At 35.6% G+C, this 19,464-nt stretch overlaps 10 protein-coding genes and 1 non-coding gene across 11 annotated transcripts; 7 read left to right on the top strand and 4 right to left on the bottom strand.

Annotated features, from left to right (window-relative positions):
• Nucleotides 1-14: 14 nt before the first annotated feature.
• RO3G_07685 (uncharacterized protein) lies at nt 15-835 on the top strand (the record flags this gene model as incomplete). Its single annotated transcript, XM_067662275.1, has 2 exons — nt 15-654; nt 801-835. The coding sequence occupies 2 exons, from the start codon at nt 15-17 to the stop codon at nt 833-835; spliced, it is 675 nt and encodes a 224-aa protein (XP_067518376.1).
• Nucleotides 836-1,771: 936 nt separating this feature from the next.
• Nucleotides 1,772-1,844, top strand: RO3G_19075. Its single transcript has one exon. It is a non-coding gene; the product is annotated as a tRNA-Lys (tRNA).
• A 1,523-nt stretch (nt 1,845-3,367) lies between these two features.
• Nucleotides 3,368-3,952, top strand: RO3G_07684 (uncharacterized protein; the record flags this gene model as incomplete). The annotated part of the gene is made up of 1 exon (XM_067662274.1): nt 3,368-3,952. One exon carries the CDS (start codon nt 3,368-3,370, stop codon nt 3,950-3,952), a length of 585 nt encoding a protein of 194 aa, XP_067518375.1.
• A 336-nt stretch (nt 3,953-4,288) lies between these two features.
• Nucleotides 4,289-5,311, top strand: RO3G_07683 (uncharacterized protein; the record flags this gene model as incomplete). The annotated part of the gene is made up of 1 exon (XM_067662273.1): nt 4,289-5,311. One exon carries the CDS (start codon nt 4,289-4,291, stop codon nt 5,309-5,311), a length of 1,023 nt encoding a protein of 340 aa, XP_067518374.1.
• Nucleotides 5,312-5,709: 398 nt separating this feature from the next.
• Nucleotides 5,710-7,959, top strand: RO3G_07682 (uncharacterized protein; the record flags this gene model as incomplete). Its single annotated transcript, XM_067662272.1, has 1 exon — nt 5,710-7,959. One exon carries the CDS (start codon nt 5,710-5,712, stop codon nt 7,957-7,959), a length of 2,250 nt encoding a protein of 749 aa, XP_067518373.1.
• A 184-nt stretch (nt 7,960-8,143) lies between these two features.
• On the bottom strand, nt 8,144-8,515 carry RO3G_07681 (uncharacterized protein; the record flags this gene model as incomplete). The annotated part of the gene is made up of 1 exon (XM_067662271.1): nt 8,144-8,515. The coding sequence occupies one exon, from the start codon at nt 8,513-8,515 to the stop codon at nt 8,144-8,146; it is 372 nt and encodes a 123-aa protein (XP_067518372.1).
• A 3,089-nt stretch (nt 8,516-11,604) lies between these two features.
• On the bottom strand, nt 11,605-11,946 carry RO3G_07680 (uncharacterized protein; the record flags this gene model as incomplete). Its single annotated transcript, XM_067662270.1, has 1 exon — nt 11,605-11,946. The coding sequence occupies one exon, from the start codon at nt 11,944-11,946 to the stop codon at nt 11,605-11,607; it is 342 nt and encodes a 113-aa protein (XP_067518371.1).
• Nucleotides 11,947-12,441: 495 nt separating this feature from the next.
• On the top strand, nt 12,442-13,147 carry RO3G_07679 (uncharacterized protein; the record flags this gene model as incomplete). The annotated part of the gene is made up of 2 exons (XM_067662269.1): nt 12,442-13,024; nt 13,068-13,147. 2 exons carry the CDS (start codon nt 12,442-12,444, stop codon nt 13,145-13,147), a joined length of 663 nt encoding a protein of 220 aa, XP_067518370.1.
• A 500-nt stretch (nt 13,148-13,647) lies between these two features.
• Nucleotides 13,648-15,036, top strand: RO3G_07678 (uncharacterized protein; the record flags this gene model as incomplete). The annotated part of the gene is made up of 3 exons (XM_067662268.1): nt 13,648-13,991; nt 14,062-14,777; nt 14,837-15,036. The coding sequence occupies 3 exons, from the start codon at nt 13,648-13,650 to the stop codon at nt 15,034-15,036; spliced, it is 1,260 nt and encodes a 419-aa protein (XP_067518369.1).
• Nucleotides 15,037-15,951: 915 nt separating this feature from the next.
• RO3G_07677 (uncharacterized protein) lies at nt 15,952-16,362 on the bottom strand (the record flags this gene model as incomplete). Its single annotated transcript, XM_067662267.1, has 1 exon — nt 15,952-16,362. The coding sequence occupies one exon, from the start codon at nt 16,360-16,362 to the stop codon at nt 15,952-15,954; it is 411 nt and encodes a 136-aa protein (XP_067518368.1).
• An 854-nt stretch (nt 16,363-17,216) lies between these two features.
• Nucleotides 17,217-18,605, bottom strand: RO3G_07676 (uncharacterized protein; the record flags this gene model as incomplete). The annotated part of the gene is made up of 3 exons (XM_067662266.1): nt 17,217-17,416; nt 17,476-18,191; nt 18,262-18,605. The coding sequence occupies 3 exons, from the start codon at nt 18,603-18,605 to the stop codon at nt 17,217-17,219; spliced, it is 1,260 nt and encodes a 419-aa protein (XP_067518367.1).
• Between the last annotated feature and the right edge of the window lie 859 nt (nt 18,606-19,464).

Below are 19,464 nucleotides of genomic sequence, written 5' to 3'. Positions count from 1 at the left end.
AGGTTATGAAAAGCATGAACTTCCATGCTAAGATCAAGGTAAAAAAGCCTTTATTGACTAAGGTTCAGAAAGCAAGACGACTAGCATGGGCGGAAGAGCACAAAAACTGGACAAGCGATGACTGGAGACGTATGGTATTCAGTGATGAAACAAAAGTTAATGTTTATGGCTCAGATGGTTGCAAGTACTATTGGAGTCGACCTGATGATAAACTTCAACCCCATCATCTCGACTTAACAGTTAAAGGAGGGGGTGGTAGCATTATGGTATGGGGTTGTATTACCTATGACGGACCTGGTTATGCATGCTGGATTAGTGAAGGCACAATGAAGGCTTCTGATTACGTCGGAATACTTGGTACAACCCTTATGGACAGCCTTGAGTACTACGGTTACCATCCTCAGGACATCTATTTTCAGCAGGATAACGATCCTAAACATACGTCTAAGCTAGCTAAGCAATGGTTCAAGGACAACAACTTCAAGTGTGATCATACCTTCAACTGGCCTTCACAAAGTCCAGATCTAAACCCAATAGAGCACATCTGGCACCACCTTAAGCTCAAGTTAAGTGCCTATGATACTAGGGCAAAAGGTGTGCATGAATTATGGAATCGCGTTGAAAAAGAATGGTCTACTTTTACAGCAGAAGACTGTAGGAGATACATAAATAGTATGCCAGATCGTTGTAGGTGTGTTATCTCGTAAGAATAAAAAAGACTATAAAATTCAACGAGACTGAAAAAAGTTATATCTTTATTTAATATTATAATGTCTGGTATTTATACTATTTTCATGGAGGTTTAATTAAATCCTTTTCAAGATACTTTAATTAATTATAACTGTAGATCTAGTGTCAATAAGTTTTAATGTGAGGATCTGTTCCTGGTTATGCTAGTGGACTGTTTTATAATTATTTCTTAAGTAGATCTGATCTTTCATTTATGTTGCATTGCATCAGGAGTTATATTAAAAGCTTGCATTGAGTTAAAGGAGTGGAATTAGTTATGACCGAATAATAGAGAAAAGACTGTAATAAATCTTTGTAAAGCATTCATTACTCTGATTTCTTATAAATTGAATATGAATCATGTTTAAAGTATGTTGGGATACGACAGTAGGGCTGTAATTGCTGCGAAAGGCGGTCATACAAGATATTAATAAAATAATGCACATAGTGGAAAAATGGTTCCAAAGTTGGTTTTTGTATTTAGTCTTAAGATTTTCCCGATTGTGTAACAATACAAGCAAAATTTTTTTTCAGTAATATTAACTGTAATTGCGCTACAAAATGCATGTTTTTGTGAGCCGTTACCATTTGTAGTTCCAAAGATATAAAGCTTTAAAGTTGCAAATCAAAAACATTGGAACCATTTTTCCACCCACTGTACTTTATTGGCCTTTGTTGAAATTAAAAAATCATACACTGGTTTTGAAAATTTTTCATTTTCCCAATTTAAAAGTTGCCATGGATTCATGTAGTACAAAAGAGACAAAAAAATTTTTACAAGAAATACAATTTCATTTTATTCAGTATGCAGAGTGTAAACATATATATATCTTTACAGATATAGTATATACTTTTTTCTAGCTTTTTTTTGGTACAAAAATTACATCTCTATTCTGAAAATTCAATTTCGTATTATCTTACACGATGTTCCACTGTTAAAATACCCGATGTATAATAATTTAGAATATAGGGTTTGGGTGCAGTGTCCGAACCGAGTTGAGTTTATCAACCAGGTTTACCAGTCACCTATCAGTAGAAAAGGGCCCGGTTAGCTCAGTTGGTAGAGCGTGAGACTTTTAATCTCAATGTCGGGGGTTCGAGCCCCCCATCGGGCGAATAATTTTGTTATTACAAATGCCATATGTCATATCTTTTTATTCTATATATGGATATTTGTGTTGATTTCCTTTTAATGAAGTTCATGTTCAACAAGTTACAAGCTATGACTCACAAGAGAGTTGTTTATATTCAATATCAACATGGCTCATGAATTATGACAATACTTGTATATACTGTAAGGATGCAGATTATAAATTTTGACCCGAAGGTACATAAAAATTAATGCAAGGCACAAAAATTAAAAGGTGCATTAAAATCAAGGCATGCTTTAAATTTTAAAGCATGTTATAAAATTCATAAAAACTATAAAAACAATTAATTCACTTACTTTTGACAAACTTACTTCTGACATACTTTACTTTTGATTATTTTTAAATAAATATCATTCAAAGCAAATCTCTTTTATTACTATTACTATTTTACTAAACATCAACAACAAGTCGAGTCCCTTGAAGCCAAATATCTTCATTGTATCACTGTTAAAGCTCATATCAAGCTACTATTACCTTTATATCAAGACTGATCTACTTTAAAACAAGATCTGGTGGTCACTCCTATCAAGAAAATACTCAAATATAACTTTACTTCATATTCAAAACTACTTTAAACCCTTTATAAATACACAAGGCCTAAATAGAAAACAAGCTATTACAATACCTCAGTTCTGTAAAGTAATATAAATAGACCCAATAATTATTAGAAATAAAAGGACAATTATCTACTACCTAATCTTTAAGACCATATACTTATATTTCCTTTTACATACATTACTATAAAGGACACGACAATTGGTAGCATCTGTTGTAAACATTCCAATTGCAACATGAAGTGTTTTAAGTATAAAAATATGAACAAAGAAGAATTAACGAGACCGAGCAATAGTTCTAAAGTCGAATACTTTTATTAAAGAAAGATTCCAAGGCTATTTATATTAGTTTGAGCAAGACCTGAGATTAAATGACAAGAGATAGTTACGACCGATATGATTTGACATGTATAAGAAAAATTTTATAAACTGATGTAAATAATCAACTGTTGAGATGAAAGTGAAACTTGGCTGTTCAGGGCAGTTGGTAATTATCAGGATCTATTCTTATTCAGACTCATTTGTAAAGATTTAGCTTAGATTGATAAGACTGTTATCTTATTGACATGTCAAAACATGACACAACAGAATTTATTTATGTCAAATAGCAAGCCAACAATATCGCAAGAACAAAGGATTTTTGAAATAGAAGAAAGAGTTTACAGATTACTAACACCGGAATTCAGAACTAAATACCTTGCTTACAGAAAAGTGCCAACATACCCTGAAGATCAAAGAATCAATTACGGAAGAAAAACAGCAGAATATTTTGCGTCAATAGCAAGCAAATTCGCATCAGATTTTATACTTAACAACAACAGACAACTTATTATAGAAGAAGATATTAATTTAGAAGAATCGCCTATGAGCTACAACAACAATATTAACATGGAAAACTTAGCACAGCTGATCGCGTCAGCAATAAGCTCAGCAATGCCAAAAAACACAGAGAGCACAAACAGCCATATCCGGATCCCAATTCCCTCGACATATGCTGGAGATAGAAATGCTGCAACAATCAACATTTGGATACAAGAAGTAGAACGATATTTGCAATTTTACAATGTACCCAGCAATCAATGGATTCCGTACGCAGTCACCCTTATGAGAGACAGAGCCCAAAAATGGTGGAACCGACTAACAGAAAAGAATGAACAATCAACTACTTGGGAAAGATTTAAATTAGATATAGAATATGCTTTCAAACCCTCCTACTCTCAACAAGCTGCAAGAGATAGATTAGCTAACGTCAAACAATCGTCATCGGTTATTGAATATGTAGATGCTTTCCAAGACATTTTACTAGACCTCCCAAATATTTCAGATGATGAATCCTTGGATAGATTTGTTAGAGGATTGAAAAACAATGTTAGAACTCATGTATTGACTAAAGAACCTCGAACACTAGAAGAAGCTAGTAAATTCGCTATTGCATTTGAAAGCGCACAACAAATAGGGATAATGCCTGCAAAAATCCAACAAGATACAGTGGGTGAAAAAACTCTAAAAACGTTATGACGTTATCAGCGTTTTTGATTGTTATGTTCTACCAAATTGGTGTATCGCCTTGAAATTTTGCATATATGTAGCACTAAAAATAAAAAATAGTATGACAAAATTTCAATCTCAGATGCTGATTATTCATCCGAAAACAACTGCTAGAAAAAGACTGGTTTATTTTTAGAGTTTTTTCACTTCCATAAATGTCGGATACACGGACCGACAGACAGACTCCGCGGACTTTTAATGACTTATTATGACTCATAAAGGCTCCAAAAGAATAAAAGGAGTCGCTTTTCTCTTTTTTTCTTAATTTTTTCCATTTAATTTTTAAATATCTTAAACACCTCAATCATGCCTAAATCTCTCTCTGCTGACATCAAAAACGATATAAAGTCCGCTATACTTGCTGGAAAAGGCTCTATGGAGATTGCGAACCGTTTTAGGGTTACGTATGCAACAGTTAATAACTATGCGAACAAGTTTTTCCCAAACCGACAGCGTCGACTTGGTGGTAGACCTATGGTTGTGTCCGCTCAGACGAAGAGATTCATCAAACTTCAAGTTTTACAAGGCCAACTCAAGACTGCAAGGGAAGTACATGGCAAGCTCATGGAGCTTGGATATTACATATCATATAAAACCGCTATAAATGTGTTGAAATCGATGAACTTCTTTGCTGCGATTAAGGTCAAAAAGCCTTTGTTAACCGCAAAGCACATGAATAGACGGCTAGCATGGGCCAAGAAGCACCAAAACTGGACTACAGATGACTGGCGACGCGTAGTACTCTCTGATGAAACAAAAGTGAACATTTGGGGCTCTGACGGGTGTAAGTACTATTGGTCAAGACCAGGAGACCCTCTTAAACCTCATTATATTGACGTAACTGTTAAGCATGGGGGCGGTAGTTTGATGATGTGGGGGTGCATGACGTATGAGGGACCCGGATACGCCTGTCAAATATACGATGAAACTATGAACTCGGATCTTTACCAACATATATTGGACACAACACTTCGGGAAACAATGGAGTACTATAATATGGATTGGTCTACTGCGTATTTTCAGCACGATGGTGACCCAAAGCATCGTTCCAAGTCAACCGTCCAATGGTTACAAGCTAATGGGGTGAACTACATTGACGACTGGCCAGCTCAAAGTCCTGATCTTAATCCTATTGAGCATCTTTGGCATCATTTGAAGTTGAAGCTATCGTTATATGACAAGAAAGCCAAAGGTGTCCATGAATTGTGGGAAAGAGTTGAAAAAGATTGGAACTCCTTTGATAAAGAAGTTTGCAGAAGGTATATTGACACTATGCCTGCACATATTAAGGCAGTAATCGATACCAAAGGTGGATCTACTCGGTATTAAGTCATCTATAATATAATAAAAGTAAAGGGAAAAAACTCTAAAAATAAACCCACAACACTTCTATCGCTTTTGCGGACTGTTAAATAAAAACCTGAGCTTAAAACTTTCATGAGATGTAATAGACAGCACAACAAGTATATCATAAAGTTTTTGCATAATCTAAGTCGCTGTGCATGCTCACAGAGACTAAAAACTGAAAAAATATCTGACGTTTTTAGAGTTTTTTCACCCACTGTAGATATGTCAATGATCCTATGGATTTGTCTGTATTGTTACATCAACTCAATGCAATGGTAGCCTCTAACAAAGACAACAACAATTTTCAACAAAACAGACAGAACAATGGATATGCAAGACGATCTACTATAATTTGTCATTGGTGCAATAAACCTGGACATATGGTAGCTGATTGTAGAACAAGAATACGTGATATCAAAGAATTTGAACAGTCAAGAATAAGACAAAACCGACAATACAAGCGAACAAGGCCATTTCGGAACCACCTAGTCAACAATATTGATTCTATGGAGCTTCACACAAGTAATAATGATACTTTACCTAAACGAAATAGTGATTGCTCTTTTGATAGTGTTAATAAAGATTCTTTAATTGACCTTTCCCCTTATTCTTTTGACTTTTCACAAGATCGTACCTTTTTGTTGAATACCAATGCAAAAAACTCGACATTGCCCACATACAAAATCTACATAAATGGTCATGCATTCAATGCTTTGATTGACAGTGGAGCTAGTGCAAATTATATTCATCCGAAGGTACTCAAAGTTGTAGAATCTTACCATCCAGTCAAGAATCAAGCTGTTGAGACTGCTAATGGCGAACAAACGATTATTCATGGTGAAGCTACATGCAAGATGGAAATAAGGGGAGAGGAAAAGAACTTTATTAGCACTTTCAAGGCCTTCGTTTTTGAATCGAAGTTTGATATCATTCTGGGGAGCTCATGGTTAAAGCAAGTAAAGCCAAAACCTGATTGGTTTGATAGTACATGGACAATCGCGCTTCCTGATGCATCAATGGTGGTACTACATCCAGTTAAAGAACCAACATCATTTATAAAGAAGCAGAATGAAATCAACTATCTGATATCTGCCAAACAATTAGAAAGACTTTACAAGACCAAACAAATTGAAGAATGCTATTTTGCTCAAGTACATCTTAAAGAAAATGAAATGGTATATCTAAACAATATAAATGATATTGATGCTTCTTGGTCTACAGAATTTAGCAAGGAGTTCCCTGAGGTGTTTAAAGACGAAATCTCAGGATTACCTCCAATGAGGGACGCTCAAGATATAATTGTAACAAAGCCTGACACTGTACCGGTATCAAGACCACCATACAAAATGTCACCTTTAGAACTTTCTGAACTGCAAAAACAACTGAAGGAACTGCTAAATAAAGGACTAATTGAACCATGTGCTTCTGAATGGTCAAATCCTGTACTTTTTGTTAGAAAACCAAATGGTGATTTAAGAATGTGTTGTGACTATCGTATGCTGAACAAGGTTACTTTAAAACAAAAGATACAACTACCAAGGATAGATGAATGTTTAGAAAGACTACACAATGCTAAGCATTTTACCTCTTTGGACTTGACTAACGGATTCCATCAACAGAGAATAACCGAAGCTGACTCTATCAAAACTGCAATAAGTACTCGGTATGGTCAATTCTGTTGGAAAGTGGTGCCTTTTGGTTTATCTAATAGTGGACCTGCATTCCAAAAGATGATGAATTCGGTGTTATCGGAATACATTGATAAGTTCGTAATGGTCTATCTTGATGATATTCTAATATTTACAAATGGAGATGAAGAACAACATAAGGAGCATGTACGCTTAGTATTGAAGAAACTGGATGAAGCTAAGCTTATTATAAACAAAAAGAAATGCAAATTTAATCGAAAAGAACTAACCTTCCTTGGATTTACTATCAATGAAAAAGGTATTCAACCTGACAACAAAAAAGTTGAAGCGATTCAGTCATGGCCAGTTCCAAAGAATGTCCAACAGGTTAGACAATTCATTGGATTAGCACAACACTATAGAAGGTTTATTCCGGGCTTTGCAAGTATTGCTGCATCCTTGACAGATTTGACAAAAGGTACTGGTCACAAATGTCGTGCCATCACATGGAATGATGAATGTCAAAAGAGCTTCGATTTAATCAAGAAAATGATTTCAAGTGCTCCAGTCTTGATGACTCCTGATATGAACAAACCATTTAGAATTGAATGTGATGCAAGTGATTTTGCGATTGGTGCTGTACTCATGCAAGAAGAATCTAAAGGAATATGGAAACCAGTGGCTTTTGAATCAAAGAAGTTGTCGCAAGCGGAAAGAAACTACCCTGCACAAGAGAGAGAGCTACTCAGTATATTGTATGCTCTGAGAACTTGGAGGTGCTTTATCGAAGGTAATTCTTATCAAATATTTACTGATCACCTGCCCTTAAAGTACCTACGGTCTCAAAACAAGCCGACTCCCAGATTGGTAAGATGGCTAACTGAAATTGAACTGTATGATCCTGAAATCTTGTACAAGCCTGGTTCTGACAATCAAATTCCTGATATACACTACCTCAAAAAATTGTTCATTTTGAACCGCCTTTTACACATTTCGTACTGAATCTGCTTCGCATAATCCCCAATCAGCGCTCAGCACAAACCATTATGAAACACTGCTTCTCAGCTATTTACTACACTGTAAGCACATCACGTGCTATGCGTAAATGCTGGAAAATATCCAATCAAAAATCAAAATCAAAATGAACAATTTTTTGGGTTTTTGTCGACATTTTTTATTTTATTAGCTAATAATTAATCTCACCGCCCTTTTCTTTTAAAACAAGTTGTAGTCTTTGCGGCATGCTGCATACGAACTGCTCGCAGTATTCCTTTGTAATTTCATTGTACCAAATATCTGCAACCCGTTCAAATAGTTCTTTCATACTTAAGAGTGCAGTTTCATAAGCATACAGCCGGACTTTTAAGTAATTCCATAAATTCTCTATAGGATTTAAGTCGGGTGAATATGCTGTCCAATCCAGTAGCTGCACCTTGTTATCTACGAACCATTTTTGTGTTAGTCTAGATGTATGCTTTGGATTGTTATCATGTTGAAATATAATGTCATCCTTTGACATATCGTATTCTTCTAATGAAGAGAGCATATCCTCCGTCATAATATTGCAATACAGCTCTGAATCTAAACCTCCGAGCACTTGAGTGATATATCCAACTCCGTTTGCTGTCAAACAGCTCCAAAGTAGTATACTACCGCCTCCATGCTCATAAGTTTGGTTGGCGTTGTGATCCTGCAGAGGCCTTCCTTCTTGTACTCAAGTCTATTGTTTACCATCTGAACCCAAGCGATTGATTTTTGTTTCGTCGCTAAAGACTACTCCTTTCCAGGCTTCCTCTGTCCAACCTATATGCTTCTTGGCAAACTGAAGGAGCGCCTTTTGGGAAGAATGCGTTAAAGGAAGAGCTGTTGGTTTTCGTCGAAATTGAAATTCGGAGCTTTTAAGAGGGTTTCGCACGGTCTGGCTGCAAATATCCGAACCTAAGCCACTTAAGTCTCTGGCAGCGTGCTCTCCGGTCTTGTACACACTAGCATTGAACCTGCGCAATACAAGGCGCGCGTCGTATATGTTAAGTTTCTTGGGTTGACCTGCTTGCAATACGGAGTGATGGTCTACTTCTTTCGCAATGTTCGAAATAGACCCTTTAGAAACATGTAACTCGTTACTGATAGCATCGTACGACTTTCCTCTTCTTAAAGCAGAAATAATTGCATTTCGTTGGGTTTCTGAAATTTCGCAATTTACCATTACTTGAAATGTCGAGATGGAGCAATGAGAGATTACAATGGGAAAGCAAAAAAAACCAAAATCGACCAGGGCTGCCTTGGAATAGCAGAAGTAGTCACGGGTAAAAATTATGATAGCAGTCACGAGTTAGTCCTATGTTATTTGGGAACATAGGCGTAAATTTAGTTCATATTCAAAAAAACCCAAAAAATTGTTCATTTTGATTTTGATTTTTGATTGGATATTTTCCAGCATTTACGCATAGCACGTGATGTGCTTACAGTGTAGTAAATAGCTGAGAAGCAGTGTTTCATAATGGTTTGTGCTGAGCGCTGATTGGGGATTATGCGAAGCAGATTCAGTACGAAATGTGTAAAAGGCGGTTCAAAATGAACAATTTTTTGAGGTAGTGTATGTATTAGATATGGTATCTTTTATGCGCAATAGGTCACAAAAGATTCAGAAAGGAAAAAATACGTTTTGTGCGAACGGTTTTGGTAGCCACTATATTCAATATCAACATGACTCATGAATTATGACAATACTTGTATATACCTCAGTTCTGTAAAGTAATATAAATAGACCCAATAATTATTAGAAATAAAAGGACAATTATCTACTACCTAATCTTTAAGACCATATACTTATATTTCCTTTTACATACATTACTATAAAGGACACGACATTATTCTATATATGGATATTTGCGTTGCTTTCCTTTTAATGAAGTTCATGTTCAACAAGTTACTGTAGGAACAACAAGGTGTGACGCAGTTGGTGTAACTTTTGCTGAAGAAAGGACTCAGTCCTAGGAGGGACTCAGTCGAAGGAGGGACCTCAGTCCCTAAAGATAAACAAAAAAAAAAAATAGAAAAACACAAAAAAATAATAATCATATAAATATCCCCTCTTATAATTTTACTGAACTTCACTTTAAAAAAAAATATCATTTATTCAAATAAACATCGAGTTCCTCTTTATCAAAACTCTTTATTTTTATTTTATAACTCAAGCAAGTCAAGTCCTTTGAAGTTAAATTATCTTCATCGTATCACTTTTATATTCTCTTATCAAGAAAACTCTTTATTACTTTTTACTGTTTGATCTACAATACAAGATCTGGTGGTCACTTACTACAAGCAAACCAAATTTATTCATTTAAACACAAATCTTTGATCTCAAATTCTTTTACACTCTAAAGAAAAGTCAAATTTACTTCTAAACTCTTAAGGCCATTACAACAAAAACGTTAAAGTTACATTTGGTGGTCACTACGAGGGAACAAATCAACAAATCAGCAAATCACAAACATTATTAACAAACACTCGGAAAAATCTATCAAATTAAAACAAATTGTCAAGAAAACTATCAAAACTCTACTTCAAGAAATACAAAACATACCAAAAACAAATATATCAAATTTCAAAATGGCCTCATATCCTACAGGACAAATCGCGTTGGCAAATGCTAACAACCAAACTTTTTCTCAAGGTTTTCGCCCAAGGTTAATTGAATTTTATGGCTATGAAGGAGAAGACTTTCGCCATTTTCAAGAAATACTTGATTCTTACCTTGCAATCACTAATACTCTCAGTGATGATAGAAAACTTATCGTGCTCAAATCCCAATTACGACGCGCTGCTAAAATTTACTTTGAAAAAGAAATACTCAAGAGAATCCCTAATGTCACATACAGTAGGTCAAAAAACTGCTGCAAGGAATTGCAAAATTCAGGTTTTACAGCTGGTTGTCCATGGGTACTGCACCAAACCATCTCAAACTTTGACTGTTTGTATCTCAATAGAAAGTGCATTTATTCGTCGATTATCGGATATGGGCAATGGTTATTGGTGGAATTTGATACTGCTAAAGATAATATTTTAAACATCCGGTATTTTTTACTTGTTTATATATGTTTGAAATAATGAATTTTAATACGACCCAACCGGTTGCCATCACAATTTTTCTCTCTTTTGACGTGATTAGAATGCTATCTGTATTTAAGGATGCTTACAATTCCTTTATTTTAAATTTTATATTCCCTTGTTTAAATCATTTCTCTTTTTTACCTTCTCGTCAATTGCATGCATAAATGACTGTCAGAGGAGAAAGCAAATGATCTCAAACAGACATTAACCGGATCCACATCAAAGTATGATATTGCTAAGGAGACTGGATTACATGAATCAACTGTTAGTAGATACTTTATAACGTTGTTTTGAAGTAGGACAGTGAGCACAGGTGATAGACCTACATTAGTCTCCAAAGTGACGAAGCGGCTAATCAAAAGAAAAGTCATTGAAGGGGTTCTAAAGACTTCCAAAGAGGTATACCGGGAGCCAGTTGGATTTGGCTACGATATCTCATACCAGTCAGAGATTAACGTACTGAAATTAATGGAGTTCCATTTTCTGATAGAAAAAAAGTAGCCATTTCAGACAAACGTGCATACGTAGCATCAGTTAGAATGGAAAAAGGAGCATCAGGTCTGGGCAATGGTTGACTGACAACAAATCGTTTACTTTAATGAAACCAAGATCAACGTATAGGGCTTTGATGGTGATGATCACTATCGGAAAAGGCCAAGTGACCTTTTTCAACATCATGACCTGGATTTTGTAATCCACCATGAAGCTAGCAAATTGATGTCCTAGTGTTGTATAACCTCTGAAGGACCAGGATATGCTTGCTAGATTTACGATGGAAAGTTGTACTCGGGTGTTTACCAGCATATTTTGAACACTACGCTTCGTGATACGATGAAGTACTACAATATCGACTGGTCCAACATTTACTTTTAGCATGACAATGACCCAAAGCACAAGGAATAATTTACAATGGCCTAGTTATGTAGTAGCCAAGAGAGCTATATTAACGATTGACCAACTCGGAGCCACGACTTAAATTCAATCGAGCACGTATGGCATCAATTGAAGTTGAAACTCAACTATTACGAACAGAGAGCAAAGAACACGGATGTGCTTTGGGAACGAGTTAAGGAAATATGAATTGACTTCAATAAATAACTTTGTCAAAGACATGTAGATAATATTTCGGAAAGAACTCAAGAGATTATTAATAGAAAAAGAGGACCAACCAAATATTAATAAATAAATTCATTCCGTTCAAATTTTCATTTTTTCAAATTTTCAAATTGCGCATCTCATACTTCCTTCAATACTTATCCAATAGGGCTTAAACTCTTTCGGATTTTTCACGACATGTAGAAGATTTACTATGTGGGAACAGAGGCAGTTTGTACCATTGTAACAGGATATGCGCTATAAAAACCAAGAAAAATGGATTCCTTGCAGCAGTTTTTTGACCTACTGTATGACAAAGCCATTGAATTGCTCAAGCAACACTACATCACACCTGAACTAATTCAAAGTTATGAATTAGAATTTAACGAAATGTTCCAAGGTGAACAAGAACATCCTCAAATATTTTTGGCAAGACTACGAGAAGCAGCTGACCTTGCGAACATTACAAGTGAAGCAGTTATTGAAAGTCGTTTTCGTGTTGGTCTACTTAAAGAAATTAAACAATTCTGCATACAAAGTAGTGCCCATACATTCCAAGAATGGATCAATCATGCTGATGGATGGTGGAATGCCAATCGTCCACGTAAAATAGCCATGGTGGATAACCCTTTTATTCCAAGAAACGTCAACAATGCCCTCATATATCATGATGATAACAGATATACAAAACATCATGGTGCAAACAATCATAACGTAGAGTTAATCGACACAGAAGAAAGACATATTCATGCCGTACCTATCAATGACTTACGAAATAATTTTGGAAATAACTATATGGCTCCCTATTCTGAAATAATCACAGGTCCAAATCAACTAGTCACTATGGAAGTGAAAGGCAGTACAAATAATAATCATTTGTATACACAACCAACGATGAATAGACATAACAATCAATCAGTGCATACCAACTCACAACATGACTTGGTTAACCTTATTCAAGAAACTATACGCAGTGAATTGAATCTACATCAACATTCATCTCAACCTACCAGAAATTATAATCGACGTCCTAGATATGACAACTATAACAATTTTCACAGCAATGAATATAACCAAAATGGAAATAACAGTTATAACTACAGAAGCGATAACAGATACAGGAATAATTAGGATGGTTGTACCTTTGATGCCGTCGGACTTTAAAATTTCCAATTTCCTTATTTGGAAATCGATAATTTTCGGAATATGAGTGACACAATCGGTAGAATATCATAAAATGATGCATGTCGTTGTCCAGAATGGATAAGGTGTCGTCTTTGTATGTAGAGGGTCGCATGTTCGACCCTTGTGTGTGTCATTTTTTTCTGAAAGTTTTAGCAGTCCTTTTTTATGTCTGAGTTCTTGCTTTTTGTGACTTAACTATTTTAAATAAATTTTTTTTTATTTTGCGTTTCCTCCCTGTTTTTTTTCCCCTTTTTTTTTCTTCCCTTTTTACATCTTTCAAATTAAAGTTAGTATATCATGTCTTTTATCAATATCTCTACCGCAAACTACACCAATCCTGCTGGTATTCATCGTCAAAGACCTGTTACTTCCCCCAACAGCCCTATTGTTATCGTTGATTCTGATGATGAAGTAGAAGAAATGCATTTAGAAACCGAACAAACTTCAGATTTGGATGTAGCAGTTATTTCTATCAATAATGATGATAACGAAGAGTTATTGGAAATAGAAGCTTTCGAAGTTGACGATGAGGCACATAATAGTAATCTTTTGCCGGATAATTGGAGCAGAGGTCAAAATGTTCCTATTATGGCAACCAGAACTTTTTTTTTAACTTTTGGAACTGAAGAAGCGTGCATGCAGTAAGTATAAAAGTATAACAAAGCACACTTGTATACAATATTAATAACTCTTTTTTTTTTTATAAATTAGGTTTTTTATTAACAACGGAATCTATTATGGAAGCAACACAGTGTACCGTTGTAATGGTGATGAAGGAAGCGTCATGTATTTGGAGCAAACAGGAAGTGTTCCACGTTGGAGATGCAATGGAATCATAGTTAATCAGGAAACTGGTGAGAAATGCTGCAATGGACGTCAAGTTGCTGTACGAAATGCTTCCTTTTTTAGTAATCGCAGCTTACCAGCCTATGATGCGCTCTCCATTCTTTACTTTTGGAGCTTGAAAGTACGACGAATGACAATTTCTACCATGGTTGGATGTTCACCAAAGGCAGTACGAGAAACTTTAAAAGATTGGTACCAAGTTTTACAAGAAGATTTACAGCAGAACGACTGCAAAATCGGAGGTTATGATGTGGATGGAAATCCAATCGTGGTAGAAATCGATGAATCAAAGTTTGGTAAAAGAAAATATCATCGAGGACATCGTGTGGAGGGTGTTTGGGTGGTAGGTGGTGTTGAAAAAACACCTGAACGAAAGTGTTTTCTTGTGGTAGTAAATAATAGAAACACTGAAACGATGGATACAATCATTCGAAATTATGTTGCCGATGGTTCCATAGTACATACAGATTGTTGGAGAGCATATGAAAATATGGTAAACCTTGGAATGAACTTGGTACATCGAACTGTCAATCACAGTGTGACATTTCGTGACGGTGATGTCCATACCAACACCATCGAGGGTAAGCTTAAAATTGGAGTGTAGAAGTGTTTATAGGTCTAGTTAATAAAATCTTTTCAGGAACTTGGAATGGAATAAAAATTAATTTAACTCCTGCCCTTAGAACAAAGAAGATGGTACCTTGGTTGCTTATCGAATTTATTTGGCGAAGAAAGCACCACAACGATATCTTTGGTGGTATAATTGATTGTCTTAAAAATGTTAGCTTTGATCGAGCTCAGCGTAATCCAGCATGGTTAACTGAGCTTGCTGCAGAATAATAATAACAATAAAAAAAAATTAAACAAAGCTCAATAAAAATGTCCTCAATAATGTTACGTACAGAGAGCAAGCATTGTTAATATACTTCGACAAAAAATATCCAAAAGCATTACTATAATCAGTTAAATAAAAGAAAAGCCTATACAAAAAAAGAATGCACAAAGGAATCAATTCAAAAAAAAAATAGCTCCCACATAGACACGCCTGCAGGATCGGAACAAAAATACCGATTACATGTTTCGAACAGGCGACCTCTTCCGTCGGAAGTAGACACTCTAGCCATTCCGGACAGCGACTTGCATAATTCGACTGTATTTTGTTGACGGGCTGATTCATATTCAGAAAATTGTTGATTTCCAAATAAGGAAATTGGAAATTTTAACGTCCGACGGCATCAAAGGTACAATTAACCGGCATAATCTACAATAGCCTAGTTATGTAGTAGCCAAGAGAGCTATATTAACAATTGGCCAGCTCAGATCCCGGACTTAAATTCAATCGAGCACGTAGGACATCAATTGAAGTTGAAGCTTAACTATTACGAACGTAGAGAAAAGAACGCAGATGTGCTTTGGGAACGCGTTAATGAAATATGAACTGACTTCGATAAATATCTTTGCCAAGGACATGTAGATAATATTTCGGAAAGAACTCAAGAGATTATTAATAGAAAAGGAGGGCGAACTAAATATTAATAAATAAGTTCATTCCGTTCAAATTTTCATTTTTTCAAATTTTCAAATTGCGCATCTCATACTTCCTTCAATACTTATCCAATAGGGCTTAAACTCTTTCGGATTTTTCACGACATGTAGAAGATTTACTATGTGGGAACAGAGGCAGTTCGTGCCATTGTAACAGGATGTGCGCAACAAAAACCAAGAAAAATGGATTCCTTGCAGCAGTTTTTTGACCTACTGTATTTCTAATCCTAAAGCATCTGCCAGGGATTTTGACATACACGTCTTGGCAGCACCACAGTCAACAAGTACTTTCACCGTTTTATCTCCGATATTGATTTTTGAATATACGGCAGTGGTATGGATGTCATCCTCTTCTATTACCGCCATAGTTTCCTTTGATGTTTCTGTTACAGGTATTCTTTTGGGTCTACATGCACTTGCTAATTTCCTTCTAAGTGTGGGAGCAGCTACCATCAAATCTCCTACAGATATGTCTGCTTTTTGATTCATAACATCTGATACAATATCATATCTGATAGGTGGGGCCTTCGTTTTTCTTTTTATTGGCTTTGGCTTGATTTCAATAGGGAGATCAGAGTCTACTTCCATACTTCCTGTAGCCTGTATAGGTTGTTTGGGCATGTTGCTTGTTTCCTTGACTTGATTACGTTTGTTTACACGCCTAGTTACTGAAGCACTACTTGGTTGTTTCCATTTTTCTCTGGTTGTCGGTTTAGAATAAGATTTAGAGCTTAGGACTTCAGGCGGGTGTTCAGGTCTTATAGCAGCATAAAGATCTTGGGCTTGATATGTGTTATCGTATTCATTTTGGGTAAGTATGACATTGAGATTATGTTGTTGGTTTTGTTGTTTAATGGGTTTGTTGTTATGTTGGGTGTTCGATTGACCATTCTTTTGATTATCAAAAGCAACCGACCCATTTAGTTTTTTGATTGCTGATTTTGATAGCGGGGCTGAGAGGTGCCTTGCTGGGGTTGATTATTATGATTATTAGTTGGCTGATTTGGATTACGATTATGATTGTCATATTCATATCTTCCATAACTATGATCATAATTATTCGGTTAATTGTACCTTTGATGCCGTCGGACGTTAAAATTTCCAATTTCCTTATTTGGAAATCAACAATTTTCTGAATATGAATCAGCCCGTCAACAAAATACAGTCGAATTATGCAAGTCGCTGTCCGGAATGGCTAGAGTGTCTACTTCCGACGGAAGAGGTCGCCTGTTCGAAACATGTAATCGGTATTTTTGTTCCGATCCTGCAGGCGTGTCTATGTGGGAGCTATTTTTTTTTTGAATTGATTCCTTTGTGCATTCTTTTTTTGTATAGGCTTTTCTTTTATTTAACTGATTATAGTAATGCTTTTGGATATTTTTTGTCGAAGTATATTAACAATGCTTGCTCTCTGTACGTAACATTATTGAGGACATTTTTATTGAGCTTTGTTTAATTTTTTTTTATTGTTATTATTATTCTGCAGCAAGCTCAGTTAACCATGCTGGATTACGCTGAGCTCGATCAAAGCTAACATTTTTAAGACAATCAATTATACCACCAAAGATATCGTTGTGGTGCTTTCTTCGCCAAATAAATTCGATAAGCAACCAAGGTACCATCTTCTTTGTTCTAAGGGCAGGAGTTAAATTAATTTTTATTCCATTCCAAGTTCCTGAAAAGATTTTATTAACTAGACCTATAAACACTTCTACACTCCAATTTTAAGCTTACCCTCGATGGTGTTGGTATGGACATCACCGTCACGAAATGTCACACTGTGATTGACAGTTCGATGTACCAAGTTCATTCCAAGGTTTACCATATTTTCATATGCTCTCCAACAATCTGTATGTACTATGGAACCATCGGCAACATAATTTCGAATGATTGTATCCATCGTTTCAGTGTTTCTATTATTTACTACCACAAGAAAACACTTTCGTTCAGGTGTTTTTTCAACACCACCTACCACCCAAACACCCTCCACACGATGTCCTCGATGATATTTTCTTTTACCAAACTTTGATTCATCGATTTCTACCACGATTGGATTTCCATCCACATCATAACCTCCGATTTTGCAGTCGTTCTGCTGTAAATCTTCTTGTAAAACTTGGTACCAATCTTTTAAAGTTTCTCGTACTGCCTTTGGTGAACATCCAACCATGGTAGAAATTGTCATTCGTCGTACTTTCAAGCTCCAAAAGTAAAGAATGGAGAGCGCATCATAGGCTGGTAAGCTGCGATTACTAAAAAAGGAAGCATTTCGTACAGCAACTTGACGTCCATTGCAGCATTTCTCACCAGTTTCCTGATTAACTATGATTCCATTGCATCTCCAACGTGGAACACTTCCTGTTTGCTCCAAATACATGACGCTTCCTTCATCACCATTACAACGGTACACTGTGTTGCTTCCATAATAGATTCCGTTGTTAATAAAAAACCTAATTTATAAAAAAAAAAAGAGTTATTAATATTGTATACAAGTGTGCTTTGTTATACTTTTATACTTACTGCATGCACGCTTCTTCAGTTCCAAAAGTTAAAAAAAAAGTTCTGGTTGCCATAATAGGAACATTTTGACCTCTGCTCCAATTATCCGGCAAAAGATTACTATTATGTGCCTCATCGTCAACTTCGAAAGCTTCTATTTCCAATAACTCTTCGTTATCATCATTATTGATAGAAATAACTGCTACATCCAAATCTGAAGTTTGTTCGGTTTCTAAATGCATTTCTTCTACTTCATCATCAGAATCAACGATAACAATAGGGCTGTTGGGGGAAGTAACAGGTCTTTGACGATGAATACCAGCAGGATTGGTGTAGTTTGCGGTAGAGATATTGATAAAAGACATGATATACTAACTTTAATTTGAAAGATGTAAAAAGGGAAGAAAAAAAAAGGGGAAAAAAAACAGGGAGGAAACGCAAAATAAAAAAAAATTTATTTAAAATAGTTAAGTCACAAAAAGCAAGAACTCAGACATAAAAAAGGACTGCTAAAACTTTCAGAAAAAAATGACACACACAAGGGTCGAACATGCGACCCTCTACATACAAAGACGACACCTTATCCATTCTGGACAACGACATGCATCATTTTATGATATTCTACCGATTGTGTCACTCATATTCCGAAAATTATCGATTTCCAAATAAGGAAATTGGAAATTTTAAAGTCCGACGGCATCAAAGGTACAACCATCCTAATTATTCCTGTATCTGTTATCGCTTCTGTAGTTATAACTGTTATTTCCATTTTGGTTATATTCATTGCTGTGAAAATTGTTATAGTTGTCATATCTAGGACGTCGATTATAATTTCTGGTAGGTTGAGATGAATGTTGATGTAGATTCAATTCACTGCGTATAGTTTCTTGAATAAGGTTAACCAAGTCATGTTGTGAGTTGGTATGCACTGATTGATTGTTATGTCTATTCATCGTTGGTTGTGTATACAAATGATTATTATTTGTACTGCCTTTCACTTCCATAGTGACTAGTTGATTTGGACCTGTGATTATTTCAGAATAGGGAGCCATATAGTTATTTCCAAAATTATTTCGTAAGTCATTGATAGGTACGGCATGAATATGTCTTTCTTCTGTGTCGATTAACTCTACGTTCGGATTGTTTGCACCATGATGTTTTGTATATCTGTTATCATCATGATATATAAGGGCATTGTTGACGTTTCTTGGAATAAAAGGGTTT

This window comes from Rhizopus delemar, genomic scaffold, assembly GCF_000149305.1.
Source record: "Rhizopus delemar RA 99-880 supercont3.5 genomic scaffold, whole genome shotgun sequence".
Lineage (NCBI taxonomy): Eukaryota > Fungi > Mucoromycota > Mucoromycetes > Mucorales > Rhizopodaceae > Rhizopus > Rhizopus delemar.
Note: the sequence above shows the minus strand (reverse complement) of the source record. Positions and strands in the feature narration are given on the sequence as shown.